Below are 14,099 nucleotides of genomic sequence, written 5' to 3' on the forward strand. Positions count from 1 at the left end.
ACCACAGAATTGTCTGGGTTGGAGGAAACTAGTATAAGATCTATACTATACTAGAGATCATATACTAGAGATCATATACTAGAGATTATAATCCCTGTCCTCATGCAGGATCAATTGTCCAGGACTGTGTCTATTCAGCTTTTGAATATCTCCACAGATGGAGGCTCCACAGCCTCTCTGGGCAACCTGAATCACTATTTGTTTTGGTTTCTTCAGGATGTTTTTGGGGTTTTTTTGGTTTTTTTAAAAAAAATTTCCTACCCATTGCCTCTTGTCCTGTCACCAGCTACTACTGAGGAGAATGTGTCTCCCTCTTCTTTTTACGCTCACATCAGATATTTACACACTGATTAGATTCCCACTGGGCCTTCTCCTGGCTGAAGAGTCCCAGCTCTCAGACTCTCACAGAAGTTTCTCCAGCTGCACTTTGACGCCCCTGAGGAAGTCTGTATCTTTCCTGAGGTGGTCTCAGCTGTGCTGAGCAAAGGGGAAGGATATCTCCCCTGACCTGCTGGCAGTGCTCTTTCAAATGCAGGCCAGGATATTGTGGCCTGTTTTGTGCCACAAGGATGAGCTGCTGGCTCATGGTCTGCTTATTGTCCAGACAGTTCTACACAAAGCTTTCCTCCAGATAGTTTGTTTCCAATGTATGTTCATACCTGAGATTATTCCTCCCTAGATGCTGAATTTTGCATTTGCTGTTGTTGAACTTCATGTGATTTCTTCTGCCTCAGTTCTCTGCTGCATTCTGCCCCATTGTTCAGGCTGTTAATGGGGACACTGGACTGTACTGGCTCCAGCAGCAACCCCAGGATGACTCATGACTTGTCTCCAAATGGACACTGTGCCACTAATGAAAAATTTCTTGTTTTTCAGATGGTTTTTAATCCATCTTACCATCCACTCATCTAGCCTGTACTTTGTCAGCTTGTCTATGAAGATAATGGGAGATAATGTCAAAGGCTTTGTTAAAGCCGAGGTTGGCATCCACTTCTCACCTCTCATCCACCTAGCTAGTCACATAGTAGAAAGCAATGTATTTGGTCAATCAAAATCTTTCTTTCATAAATCCATGCAGACTATCCCAATCATCTTCTTGTCCTCCATGTGTTTGGAAATGGTTTCCAAGATTTCCTTTTTCCCATTGCCAGTGATTGAGCTGAAGCCTCTTGGCCTGTAGTTCCCTGCACCTTCCTTTGTGAAGACAGAAGTGATATTTGTCTTTTTCAGTCTTCATGAGTCTCTCCTGGTCACCATGACCATTCAAAATAATCAAGAGAAGATTGTAATGTGTGAGGCCCTATGGACTTAGACAGCTGTGTCCTCCATCTGGGTGCAAAAGTCTGACAGCAAACAGCTGTCAGTGCTCCTTCAGTAGCACTTGGGTCCTGTGCCTTGTGACCACCATCTCTGAGTATGTGCATGCTGGACAGAGAAGGTTTGCTGGCCTCTTTGTGCCCTCCTGCATGAATTGCTGTGCCACCTGCTGCCTCTACTGGCTGCTTCTGCCAGGGCTGCACAAACTGCTCCTACAGAGTCCTCATCCTGGCCAGGAGGAGCCTGACCTCGCTGCTGTGGCACCCGCTGTTCAGGGACAGCTGGCAGAGTTTGCCAGGAGCTGTCAGAGCTGCCCTTACCTTCTCCTCACCTGGAAGCAACAGGCATCCTCAGTGTCCTCAGAACCTTCCCAAAAGTGCCCAAATCTCACACAAAGTGCCTAAGAGCTCAAGAAGGCATCGAGAGGACTGGAAAGAAGCAGAAGCTGCTGCACAAATTGCTGTGTATTTCAGCTGCATGCTGGGCCTGGCTCTTCTAGAGGCCAGCTGAGAATGCAAAATAACCCCATCTAGATTTCACAGTATAGCTGTCTAATAAACTTGCCTTGATCCTTTGCATTAAGAAAATTTTTGGAATTCACTGAAGTATTATATTTTAAAAATTGAATCATTTTCAGAAAAAAATAGTATTTATAAAAAAAGGACCAAGTTTAGGGAAAATGTCTTCTACAAGGATATCCAACTGAAATGAAGCATTACTTTACAAAACATTTGGAATTTTATTTTGGAAATATAAATATTGAATTTAACATAGTAAAGTCAGAGTCTGGAAAGCTCCATGCAGCCTGTAAACTACAGGTAGTAGAAATTTTTAAGAGTACACAGCAACACAGCAAAATTATTTTAAGACTTCAGAAAATTATTTGCATGGGAGCTGAAAGCCCTTACTTGAATTTTTTCAGAAATTAATGGAATGGTGATTTGATTATAGAGAAAAACCTCTAAATACCCCTTCAATACAAAGAAGACATTAAGATACCCATTTGCTGGCGGCTAATGGAGGATTAGCTACAGACCCAGTGTAAAATAAAACACATATCTTGAAATGTGTGATTGACAAGAAACACTGGAAGAAAGAATTTAAGGAGACTTGCAAAGAGTCTGTTCTTGATGTTCTTTGAAGTGAAAACTGGACTTCTGCAAAAGATTAGCTTACCTATAAAGTACAGGATTACTGAGAAAAATAATAGTTCTGCATAACACAGGAATCCAGGAAGATGGCACAGGAGTCCACTGTGGTTTAAATTCCATGTAATGCTAGGTTAGTACCCAATCTCACTGTTGCCTGTGGGTTGGTAATATTGGACCAGGGACTTTTCTGAGTAATGTGTAATTACCTTCTGAAGCCCCTGATGTCATTCTGAGCAGTTGTATAATAGTATCAAGTTGCTGCAGCAGTAACATGCCTGAAGACAACATGATGGGCACTGAAAAAGTTATGTTTGAACATAGTGCCTGCCCACAGAGTAGTCTAGTATTTCTCATGCAGGAATGAGGGAAAAGGAATGAGTAGCTGTTTCTACTGGCCCATTTCTTTCAGTGACCAGAACTAAAACCCAAAGCTCCTGTTGAGTAAGGTCTCATGTCTAATACAAATCATTAAGGATCAAAAACCTTAAAAAATGTTACATGAAGTCACTACTTGTAGAGCAAAAAGAAACACTAGACTTTTTTAAGAAGAGCAAACATTTGAAGACTCCTTGAGCCCACAGGAAAACAACAAATGTGAGTGGTGAGTGGCAGTGGGTATCTTGGCAAAAGGAGAAACACAAGGGCACTACATACTCACACAAAATTTAACTACATTCACTGATGACATTATGACTTTAAATGAGTATTGTATAAGTCTCAGGTTGACTGAACAATCAGAAATAAGTTCACTGTGCACTCTTTGAATGTGGCCAGGTTGTGATGTAACCAGGTTATGATGTCTTCTGCCATGACAATTACTTTTGCCTTCAGAGTAACAGTCTAATTAAGGATGGACAACATATCATGAATTATTGAATATCTTGTAAGATTTTTTGTAGAGATACGGAAAATTCTGTGAAGTTTCATTTGTGTAGATGAAGCATGGTAGTAAACCATGCGAAACTGAAAACAGATGCCTTCACTTGATCTTAAAACTCTGTTGCTCCCTCCTAAGTACTGCGCAAAGGAAACAAGACATATAAGTCTGAAGATCATTATTTGTAGCCATTGTTCATGAAGTTTGCTCTCCTGCATAAACCAGTCACATCCACAAAGAGAAGAGATAATAAAGGAAATGAGAGGGAAAGGTGTCACAGTAAGTGAGGAAAGAATGGGAAGTCATGAATCTACTCTTAGAGACACAACCAATACTCTTTATAAATGCTAGACTATTAATCCATTTGTTTATTCAGAAAATAAATATTTATGCATTTTGCTACTAGAGTAGTATGAGAGAAGTAATACGATTATGAATCCAATTTATACTTATCATCATACTAATTGTTCTCAATGACTTCATTATTTGAAATTTTTTGCAAATTTGCAATTTTCTGTTAAATAAAGCCAAAAAATAGAACCTGGGCATCCTGATACAGGGTCCTTTAATGCTGCATAAAACTAGTCAAAGAATTTTCAGGGCTACATCTCTCTCCTTCTGAAAGATCTTCCCACACTAAGTTTCTCTAATCATATCACTCTAGTGTTCTGCTTTCTGCAAACCTTTTAATTTTTTCAGATATCTGGAAAGCATCCAGGGAGACCAACTAAGATAGAAGATATTTCATATACTTCTGTCGTCAATTTCCATAGCTGACCATCATTTAAACAAGTAAGAACCAAAACTGATCTTTGATGTGGGAGTAAGATGATAACCCATTATGACCATACAGTAGTAATATACTCTATTACTATATTATATATACAGTATAATATATCAAAGGCACATACAGTGACATATTCAGTATTTTAATAATCATGCATGGGCTCAAATGACACCAGTAACTCTGTCTACAGTGCATCTATCAGAAAAAAAGCTGCTACATCTTATTTGAAAAAATGTACTGATCCCCCTTTACACTTGAAATAATTAAACTATTGACTTAATCTAATTAAGTAATGATGTAAATTTGCATTTCTAAGACAATTTGAGGTATATGTCAATAAGCATTTTAAGGTTGACATAACTTTGAACTCAAAAACTACAGTTCAGCTGCTTTTATATTTATTGTAATAATAACAACAACATTTATTGTATTTCTATAATAATTATATATATTTTTATGATGTAACTTTTTGTGCAGATTATTCCTGTGAGGTGAAAGAAATACTACTCAGACTTATTCGTCTCAGTAAGGGTATAATTTTCTGAGTTCCATCTTTACTGATGATGGGGATATGGGAGCCCACTCTAGGACAAGGCATGTTTGGTATTCCTTAGTAGTTCTAATATTGAACACTGATCTGAGTTGATATAATAAAACCTCAATTAAAATGCTCTGAAAATGAAAATTAATACTGTTTTCCTTGCTTTTCTACTAATTTTCTATTGCCATTTATCTGTCACTACTAGCTCTATCTTGAGCCTTTTATATGTTTCTTTAATATCACCATTAACATTGTTAATTCTCCTCAGTTCCTTAATTCAATTTGTATTCCCAGGTCTATTAGTTACATACTATATGATTGTCCTCTCAACTCCTTATCAATCTAAGACCAATTTTTAAACGTGTTGAACACTTAAAAATGCTCAAGAAGTAGGTGGGAATTTAAATTTTGAATATAGCAAGTACTGTATGAGTAGCAATTTAAAATAAAAGTTCATGTTCTCAAAGTGTGGCATCCTAATTGAACAGATATTTACTGGTGTTTCTGGAGTGGCTTTTTTTCCTAATGTGTTACAGTTCCAGTCTTCATAATGGACAGAGTATCGCTTTTAGGTCTGAATAATATGTTGGAAAAAATTTTATTAGCTAGTTACACACTGAATAATATGTTTTAATCTTCAAAAGACAGACCACAAGGAAAGCAATAACTTCATATAATGTGAAAGATTTGGAGGATCTGCTGAAAGAGGAACAGAGGAACATGACGTTTATAATTGAATAAAAAGGAGCATTTAATAGCCATTAGATGTGCACTGTCCTGTTTGTCATTAAACAGAGCAGAGATCTTGTTACAACTGGTATGCTATTGTGTAATTAAATGTATTGGAAATGCAAAAGCACATGGGAGTTGAATTAAGACTGCCAACAATGCTGTTAATGCTTGGGCGGGAGTGGTCAGCAGAAGGAGTATTGTTGTGAGCATTTCAGTGGTAGAAAGATAAAGACAGATGCTGAGGCTCCAGTCTGCTGTTCCCATCGTTTGGCTCAAGACAGCTGTGTGCATGGCGAGATTACAAAACCATCAGAGCTCCCATTTTTATAGAGGCTGGAGTGTGACAGCAGCTCAATTTTATGTGTGAGTAGGAAAATTTCCACAATGAAAGTACCAACCCACTAATTACTACTGCAAACTGGAAAAAATTTAAAGTATTTCCAAGCCCATTTATCTACCATTAAATATAATACAGTGTGTTAACTGAATTTTTGCATAAAAAAAATGAAAAAGTTCTACAAGTGAAGTTTCTAAGACATGACAATGTTTTTAACTGTTCCTAAAGGAGAATCTGTCTTTTTGCAGATTTAATACTCCACAGAACAACTCTAAAATATGCTAAAGGGGGATACAAGTATCTTCTCACAGTATCCTATATATTTAATTGCCTAACTGTAATAGCCACGGTAATTATAAAATCCTTAATAAGGACATGATATGCTAGTAAATGTGCTTTAATAACATATTCATCACACAGCTTTTAATTCTCCATTACTACACTGACTTTTTCTGAACAGGTTCTCAATCCTTAGTGAGAAACATAAATAAATTCAGCTTTCACATCTTCATGTTCAGCTTAAATGGAATTTAGTACTCTTTTTAAAACTTAAAAACCAGTATAGAGCATAGCTTTGGGGCCTACACATCATAACTCATTTTGTTCAAGAGCTAGTCTTCTGTTAGTTTTATTACTGTTATCAGAATCATTAAATTAGCCTTTAAAAACTCCCTGTAGTTTACTAGGATCAATGATGGGAAAAACTAAATCTTTTTACTTCAGATATTTCAACTGAGATATTGAGTATCAAGATGCCTAAATAAACCAGGAATTATTGAGACTCAACTTCAAAACTGCAAACAGGGCACACACTTTATTTGTAAAAATACTGAAATGCCTGAGTCTTAATATCTTCCTGAACTTTTAGGAACATACTAGATTATATATTTACAACACTGAATTAATTCTTGTGATACCACAATCATAAATATTTGTTATCTATTCTAATGAATTATCAAATTCAGTAATTCAGGGAAAATAAAAACAGAACATGGAGAAACCAGTCAGACTCAATTATTTAATTATATTAAAATTCTAAATAACAAAAGTTTTATATGCATTTGGCATATTCTGTCCCTCTAGCCCCCTTTACCGTATCATATCCATTGTACATGTATGTTAGGCACTGACACTTGCATAATGGTATTAAAGACCTGGGTCAGTACAGTAGTACTGGTTTCTGTTAATATTTTAGAAAATGACCCTAAATTCATATCTTTATATCTTAGATGTTGTAAAGCATAGTTCACTTCTGCTAAAAAAGGAAAAAGAACAAGTTTTAATACTATTTCAGTTAAAATTACAGCAGAAACACACTGCACAAAACACAATACATCTGTGCTGCCAGTCATCAAAACACTTTAGATGGTTGAAATTGTTAAATCTCCTTCAACTGAAAAGAAACCTCAAGTGTCAAGGCTCAGTTTGTTGTCAGCATGCCTCATACTCAGCTGCTACCTTACCATTTTTTATTGGTGCTTAGGCAGAAGTCACACATCAAGCTGTTAGCACACTCACCAGTTGTTCACCAAGTTTACTCACCCTTTGACCTTCTTTGCCAGGTGGACCTTGGGGACCCTCCAGCAAACCCTGAAAATACAAAAGTAAAATAAATATAACATTCAGAGCTATTTTCATCCTCTATTTTTCTATAGAAGTACGGCTAGACCAAAGATCCAGATGGAAAGACAAGGCATTTATTTCTAATAAGAAGAATTGGCTATTCCTAAGAATTCTTTCAATGTTATATTAAGATGCAAGAAAAATCACCAACAATAATTATTAATCACATTCCATCATATAAAGGCTGTATCCATTGGAAAATAAGAGGTAAGTCAGCACTAATTAAGCATAGTAATATTTAACTGCAATATTCATTGAAAAGTGATTTATCTTGTTAAGTTAGGATGCCTAAAAAAAATGACAAAAATAGTTGTTTTAAATGAAAGACAACTTACTCTGCAACTCAAATTCAAATATAGGCACTGAAGGGGGAGGGGAAGGCAGGGGAAGGGAACTAAATATAGCAGAAGGCCTTATGCTCGCTGGATCCTAAGAACCAGCCCTGTGCTGCTTCCTCTGCATATCTGTCTTGGCTTTCGAAAACACTTTAGTGCCTCTTTTCTCTCTCTCTCTCCTGAACAGGCACTGGAGCTTTGAGTGTTTTGAATATATCCTTGAATTGTGAGCCTTCCTTCCGAACTCAGTGTGAGGATCTGCCTTTTTCAGTCACAGATCAAATCACAGAACAGTTCTGATGCTTTGGGGCTTTAATTTTACATCTGATTAATGTACAATATAATCATGAAGCCTTCAAATAACATCTCAGAACAACTTAGAACAGTCATTCTCCCCACTCACCCTTTACTTCATGAGTCACCTTGGAACACAATTAAAAAAATTACTTTGAGGAAGCAATCTAATTTCCATTATAGCAACAAGAAATGTGAAATCATTTTCAATGTAATCAGTGAAGAATATATAACAGTTCTGCATTGTATAATTAAAAAAAAAAAGCTTTGCACGTTATATTGCATATCCTTACAGGGTGTAACAAAATTCAACTTACATTTTGTGTTCATTTAAGAATTTGAAATATTAAAGTTTTAATATCTTTAAAATTACTCAGACTCATGTATTGCTTCAGCATGAGTTATATCTTTGGTCAAATTTAAACACCTTACTTAGAATCAATTACATATATTGACCCATACTGACCCAATAAGGGTGAATTGAGGCGCCCTGACAATCACGATTTTTTAAAGTACCCAGATTTCTAGAAATGAATTTAACAAATTTGTTTATGATTCCTAATTCCCAATATAAACTTGAGAAGGCAAATAGGCATTCCAAAGCTACTAGCTCATACATCTTCAAGTAATGTTTTAAGTTGATTAGAATGTAGTCTGACTCCAATTTTAAAAAGAAGTGGTCGCTTCAAGAGCTTTTCCATTTCTAACATTTCTCCACTTCCAAACACTGAAGCTAAAAGTATATCTCTGACAGTATTTCACTATCAGATGCTTCTCCTATCTCAGTTTATAATGCAAACATGATAAGATGTAGGATCTTTTACAAAGCTGATGCACACCATTTCCATCTTTCACCATAAGTTTATGGAACTAAAATAGGCATGAGAATGTTGTGTCCAACAAATGATATCACGGTAAGTTAATTACAGTGCAAGTTATGTAGCTTATACATATACAAACTCATAAAGCAGCATATCAATGTGACTTCTGTAACTCTTCCTTACTTTCTCATCTAGGTAGTGTGGAACTGGCAGTGTTCTAACTGTTAGCAATATTCTAATTCTGTAAAGAAATTCTGGGAATTCAGGAAGAGGTGGAATTTTGTTTTGTTAATTTTTCATTTAAGTGACAACTTTATGCAGGGGAATGAGATGAAAACCTGTAATGTCCATTTTATGGGGGAGGAAATACTTAGCCTCACGTATCTGTACAATAAGGCTCCAAGGGGATAAGAATTACACAAGAATGTAACTGCACAATAGTGATAATTAATAGCCAACATTTTTATCCAAGGAGTACTTTTATTCTTTTTATTCTCTCTACAATATTATTGTCAAGAAAAAGGAACCAGATAAGGAGATTTATCTTCAAGGAAAGGGAGGAGAGCTGTGTACAATTGGTAACTAGGCAGGGAGGACTCCCCTGTACAAGGAGCCACATCCTGATATTGAAACTGAGGTAAAAGTTCACACCAACTTCAGTGGGATCTTCCGTTTAAAAAGTGATAGGACAACAAGGGCCATGTTAACTAACACAGTTCTAAAACTGCAGTAACTCGGTCAAAGTAATGACTTAGCAATGCTACCTCTCTGCTCAGTATTCACTGAAAGAGATCATAGAAAAATAACTGCAGAAGAAACCTGCAAGAGAAATGAAAGAAACCTTCTAGAGTGAATTTATGATGAATAAAACATCTATCATTGAACTCCTATACAACTTGGCAATGAACAGAAATACATGTTTGTAGGAAGCCAGACTAAAGTATCTACTTAGCTCGTATTCCTATTTAAATTCTGGAGATCTTCCTTTAGAGATCAAAGATCAGATTTGACTCCTCCCAACCATGGATAACACAGTAGGTCAGAGGAGCCCACCACCACAGATAAAGGGATAGAATATAGACTGAATATACATCTATCTATCTATCTATCTATCTATCTATCTATCTATCTATCTATCTATCTATCTATCTATCTATCTATCGGATATGCTGTGGATTGTGCTCAAAACATTTATGTCAGAAGACAATCTATTCTACAGCTATAAAGTCCCCAGGTAAACAACAACCAAAGCAATTAAGGTCATAGAGCCATACAATGGCTTGGGTTGGAAAGGACCTTTAAAGGTCATCTAGTCCAACCCTCCTGCAATGAGCAGGGACATCTTCAACTAGACCAGGTTTCTCAGAGTCCCAGCCAACCTGGACTTGAATGTTTCTGGGGATTGAGCATCCACCAACTCTCTGGCCAATCTGTTCCAGTGTTTCATCACCCTCACTGTAAAAAACCTCATTACATCTCATCTAAACTGACCCTCCTTCAGTTTAATACCTCCTTCAGTTTTATCCCTTGTCCTAGCTCAACAGATAAAGTTGGATAAAGCTAAAGTCCATCCCCACTTTTCTTATGGGTGCCCTTCAAGTATTGCAAGGCAATTGAAATCATTCACTGTGTGTCACTGCCACTCTGATACATTTGAACTGGCAAGAGCATGGCTATGGTGATGAGCAGAACAATGCCTAGGAACAGCACAAGGCACTGTGAGGTATAAACCAGCCTACCTGGGTGACATCAGGCTGGCAGGAAAATATGATGCATCCTTCAAGGTGACCTAATACACATGGGGTTTTCCTGACACTGCCAGGCCACCTTTGAGGCTTAAAGGTGGTAGTCTTCTACTGACTTCATGGTGCAGTGAATTAAAATAACATATAAAATCCAAAAAAGCCTGTTCCTGTCATGGACCAAGCAAGCCCCTTGAAGTAATGTAACTGAAAGAGCTTGAGGAACATGAAGTGAAAATGTCTCAAACATTACTGTGTAGCTTAGGGAAAATAAAAGCCAGTAAAATGGAGACATTCTTAAGAGCAACTGAAATTTAGAAAATCTACCACAATGAGTGAGGGTGGCTAAGAAGAGAGATGATACATGATGCACAAGAGGGTTGTACAAAATCTTGAAAATGAGGAGCAGAAACTTGTGAATCCCATTATAAAAGGTAAACCATAAAGGGAAGTGTTGACTAGGGAAAATATGGTTCTTAGAATATAGAATAGAAAAAGCAACCACACTGTGAAGAATATGCAGACAGATATTCAAAAGAAATATCATCAAAACTTAGTCTAAGTCTTAGTTGAGGGAAACTAGGAAAATAAAACCAGGTATAAAAATACTGCAATAGAATAAATGAGTTTTTAAAATAATTAGTATTGAAAATATCTGTAGGAATTAAAATTTTAGTATTTTAACAGCTAATATATTTTGCAAGTATCAGAAGACAAAAATCAATAAGAATTATTTAACTTGAGACAGTAGAAGAAAAATATGTTAGGAAGTTACAGAAAAATCAGTGAACAGTTGAACCAGTTAAGCTGTTTTAAATTTCAAAAGCTGTTAATTTAAAGCGTATGAGTGTGGAACTATCAGAAATCACTTACTATAGAAGGGCTAAAATCCTGTCACATGACTCTGCAGGTACAAAAGCATTTTAAAATACTTGATACATCACAATGAGCATCTGCAGAGACATGGTGGGGTCATTGCTCATGAATTTAATAACTGAAAAAGTGCCCAAAATCATACTCTCAAAAAAGTGAAGTTTTTATCATGACCACACACCCATGTTTTGGTGAAAAAAAAAATGTTAAAAAAAAAAAAGAAAAACCCCCAGCTGAAGTGGAATAATGGAGGTACTTAAAGCTGTTATTCATGTTACTTCTCACAGAAGATTATGGTTGATGCCAAGAGAGCAAAATATTAGACAAATGCATGTATTTTTGGGATTCTGAAAGTTGCTTCAAAACATAGCTTATTGTTTTTGAAGTAGAAGCAGAAGGGTAGACAGCTGCCTTATGTACTTGTAGGTAGTATTGCTGGAATACATTGTGAGCTGGAACAAGTTTCCTTCTCAACACAAATTAAATATAATACAAATGCTAGCAATAATAATGCAGGTCTAATTAAGGCACAAAAATTATTTCATTCCATTTATACATGCTTTGTGTGCACTATACACGAGCTACTTTCATCCAGTTTTTCCTCACTATGAATTCCAGCAAACACATGACCTCAATTTTTACAGAATAAATGCTACTAGATGGGGAGAAAATGTATGTAATTTAGTGAGATGAGTTAAAGACAAAGTCTAAATTAGGTATGCAGAAATACCTTGTGATAATGTAAGAATAGGTCATTTTTTAATTATTTGAATGTGCAAGCTTTTATAATGATAAAACTTGCTACTTCAAAAAGACCCAGCTATAACATATATGATTTTGCCAAGCAATTTCAAAACATTTTGCTGATAAACAGAAAGGTATAGTTCCACTGAAACAACATCACCACTGAAACATTTTTAAAAGCAAACTGGCAAGCAGTTCCAATTGCAAGTTATTGATGGAGTCCTTTGAAGCACATTCCCCTTCATCAGGATAAAGAAAAGCCATCACATTGTTGAGTTACATTTTCAATGATCCCTCTGTAAACTCCACAAGTAGAGAGCCACAGAATCACAGTAATCAGGAGTCAGGTAAAAAAGTGACCACAGATTTCTGAATTCCTGACATGACACAACGGGTGGTCACAGCGAAGAACTGAAGTCTGACTGACTTGAAGAGCACTCACCAGCCACCCAAATGCTGTTTGTGTGAGGGTTGGTACTTCTGTGGCTGCACTGACGTAAGAATGGCACAGCATCTCAGACAGGATGCAACAAGATGCAGTTCAGTAAATGTTAAAGGCATCCACTTAATCTGGAGGTGTTTGTAGAGAACAAGTTCTATTGCGCAGGTCACAGATGTTTCTATTATTTTTATTATATTATTTCTATTATATTATTTTGAGAATATTTTCCTTTTTGGCCTGTTTGTACCATACTGAGAGTAAATGAATGGCTTCCTCTCAGGTAAAAACAGACTATCACACTCAGCAAGAAAAGGAACTGAAATATGAATAACTTCCCTCCAGTCAAGATGGTCTAAATGTTAGTTTCTCAGATATCTTCAAGGCACTTTACTTGCTGCAACTGTGATGCTGCCCTACCTTGAACTCCAAACAGGAGGATGAGACCTTAAAATACAATTAGCATAGTTTCCTCTTCTTGTCCAAAAGACTGTCCATCACCACCCACACGGAAGCCCACAGAGCTTGCAGACACACCTCACTGTTACAAATATGTTACAATGGGAAAAATGGCACAGGAAAATCACAGAAGGATGACTTATTTCCTGTTGTATTGCCATTTATGAGGGAAATTTGACTACCTCTATCTTAAGTATTTCCAAACATGACCTGATCTCAGACACATCCTTACTGAAGTACCTTGAGACAGCAAATGGAAAGATTTGTACGCAGCTCAGCCCCTTAAAGTTACTGCAGTGACCGTACTGTTTTGATGTTATCCCACTTTTCCTTCTGATCGGCTTCCAATCTGTTTGCTTCTACAGAAAAGGAGACAGCATTTAGCAGAAGTATTTCAGTCTGCCAGAAAACATGATAAGCTATATTTTCTTGATAATTTATTACCGAAGCAAAAAGAAAATTTGTTCCTCACTGACATCATTATTCTTTGTCTTTGTCCATTTCTTTAGCTCTCTCTGTTAACTTGAAATGTACTTTCCTTCGAGACAATATTTTGAAAGGGAAATTGGAAGGGTAATTTCACAGAAGTTTACATTCATGAACCTAGTACTTTTAATAAACATAGGTTTATTTGCTAAGCAAGAAAAGTATAATTAAAATCCTGAGGAGTAAATCAAAATTATTCATTACATTGATGTCTACTGCATACGGGAAAATTTTCAAATTATAATTCTAATGAAGGACATATAAAGCACATTCATGCCAATTTTTTGAAAAACAAATTTACTGTAAGATTAACACTTCAATCTTCACTTGTGCCTTCAGTATCAGTACTACTGTGTAAAGAAGATAAAAAACGTACTGTAATTGCTATTTCATCTTCAGCAAAGGGGTAATCTTAATAACACTTGCTCCCATAATTAAAAAGTGCTTTTGGAAGAAGAGAATATTTATAAGTTATACTGTCAAAGCTAAGCGATCACTATATTTGAGGAAAAACAACTGAACAGTTCAGTATTTCCAGGAA

At 36.3% G+C, this 14,099-nt stretch overlaps 1 protein-coding gene across 1 annotated transcript in view; it reads right to left on the reverse strand.

Annotated features, from left to right (window-relative positions):
• COL19A1 (collagen type XIX alpha 1 chain) overlaps positions 1-14,099 on the reverse strand; it is a 184,603-nt gene that overhangs the window by 71,737 nt on the left and 98,767 nt on the right. Inside the window, exon 15 of the mRNA XM_005518585.3 lies at positions 7,285-7,332. Coding sequence (XP_005518642.1) covers positions 7,285-7,332 — 48 coding nt within the window. The remainder of the gene's footprint in view (positions 1-7,284; positions 7,333-14,099) is intronic.

This window comes from Pseudopodoces humilis, chromosome 3 (genome assembly GCF_049639895.1).
Source record: "Pseudopodoces humilis isolate 2021_Gansu_Grassland_sample_001 chromosome 3, ASM4963989v1, whole genome shotgun sequence".
Classification (NCBI taxonomy): domain Eukaryota; kingdom Metazoa; phylum Chordata; class Aves; order Passeriformes; family Paridae; genus Pseudopodoces; species Pseudopodoces humilis.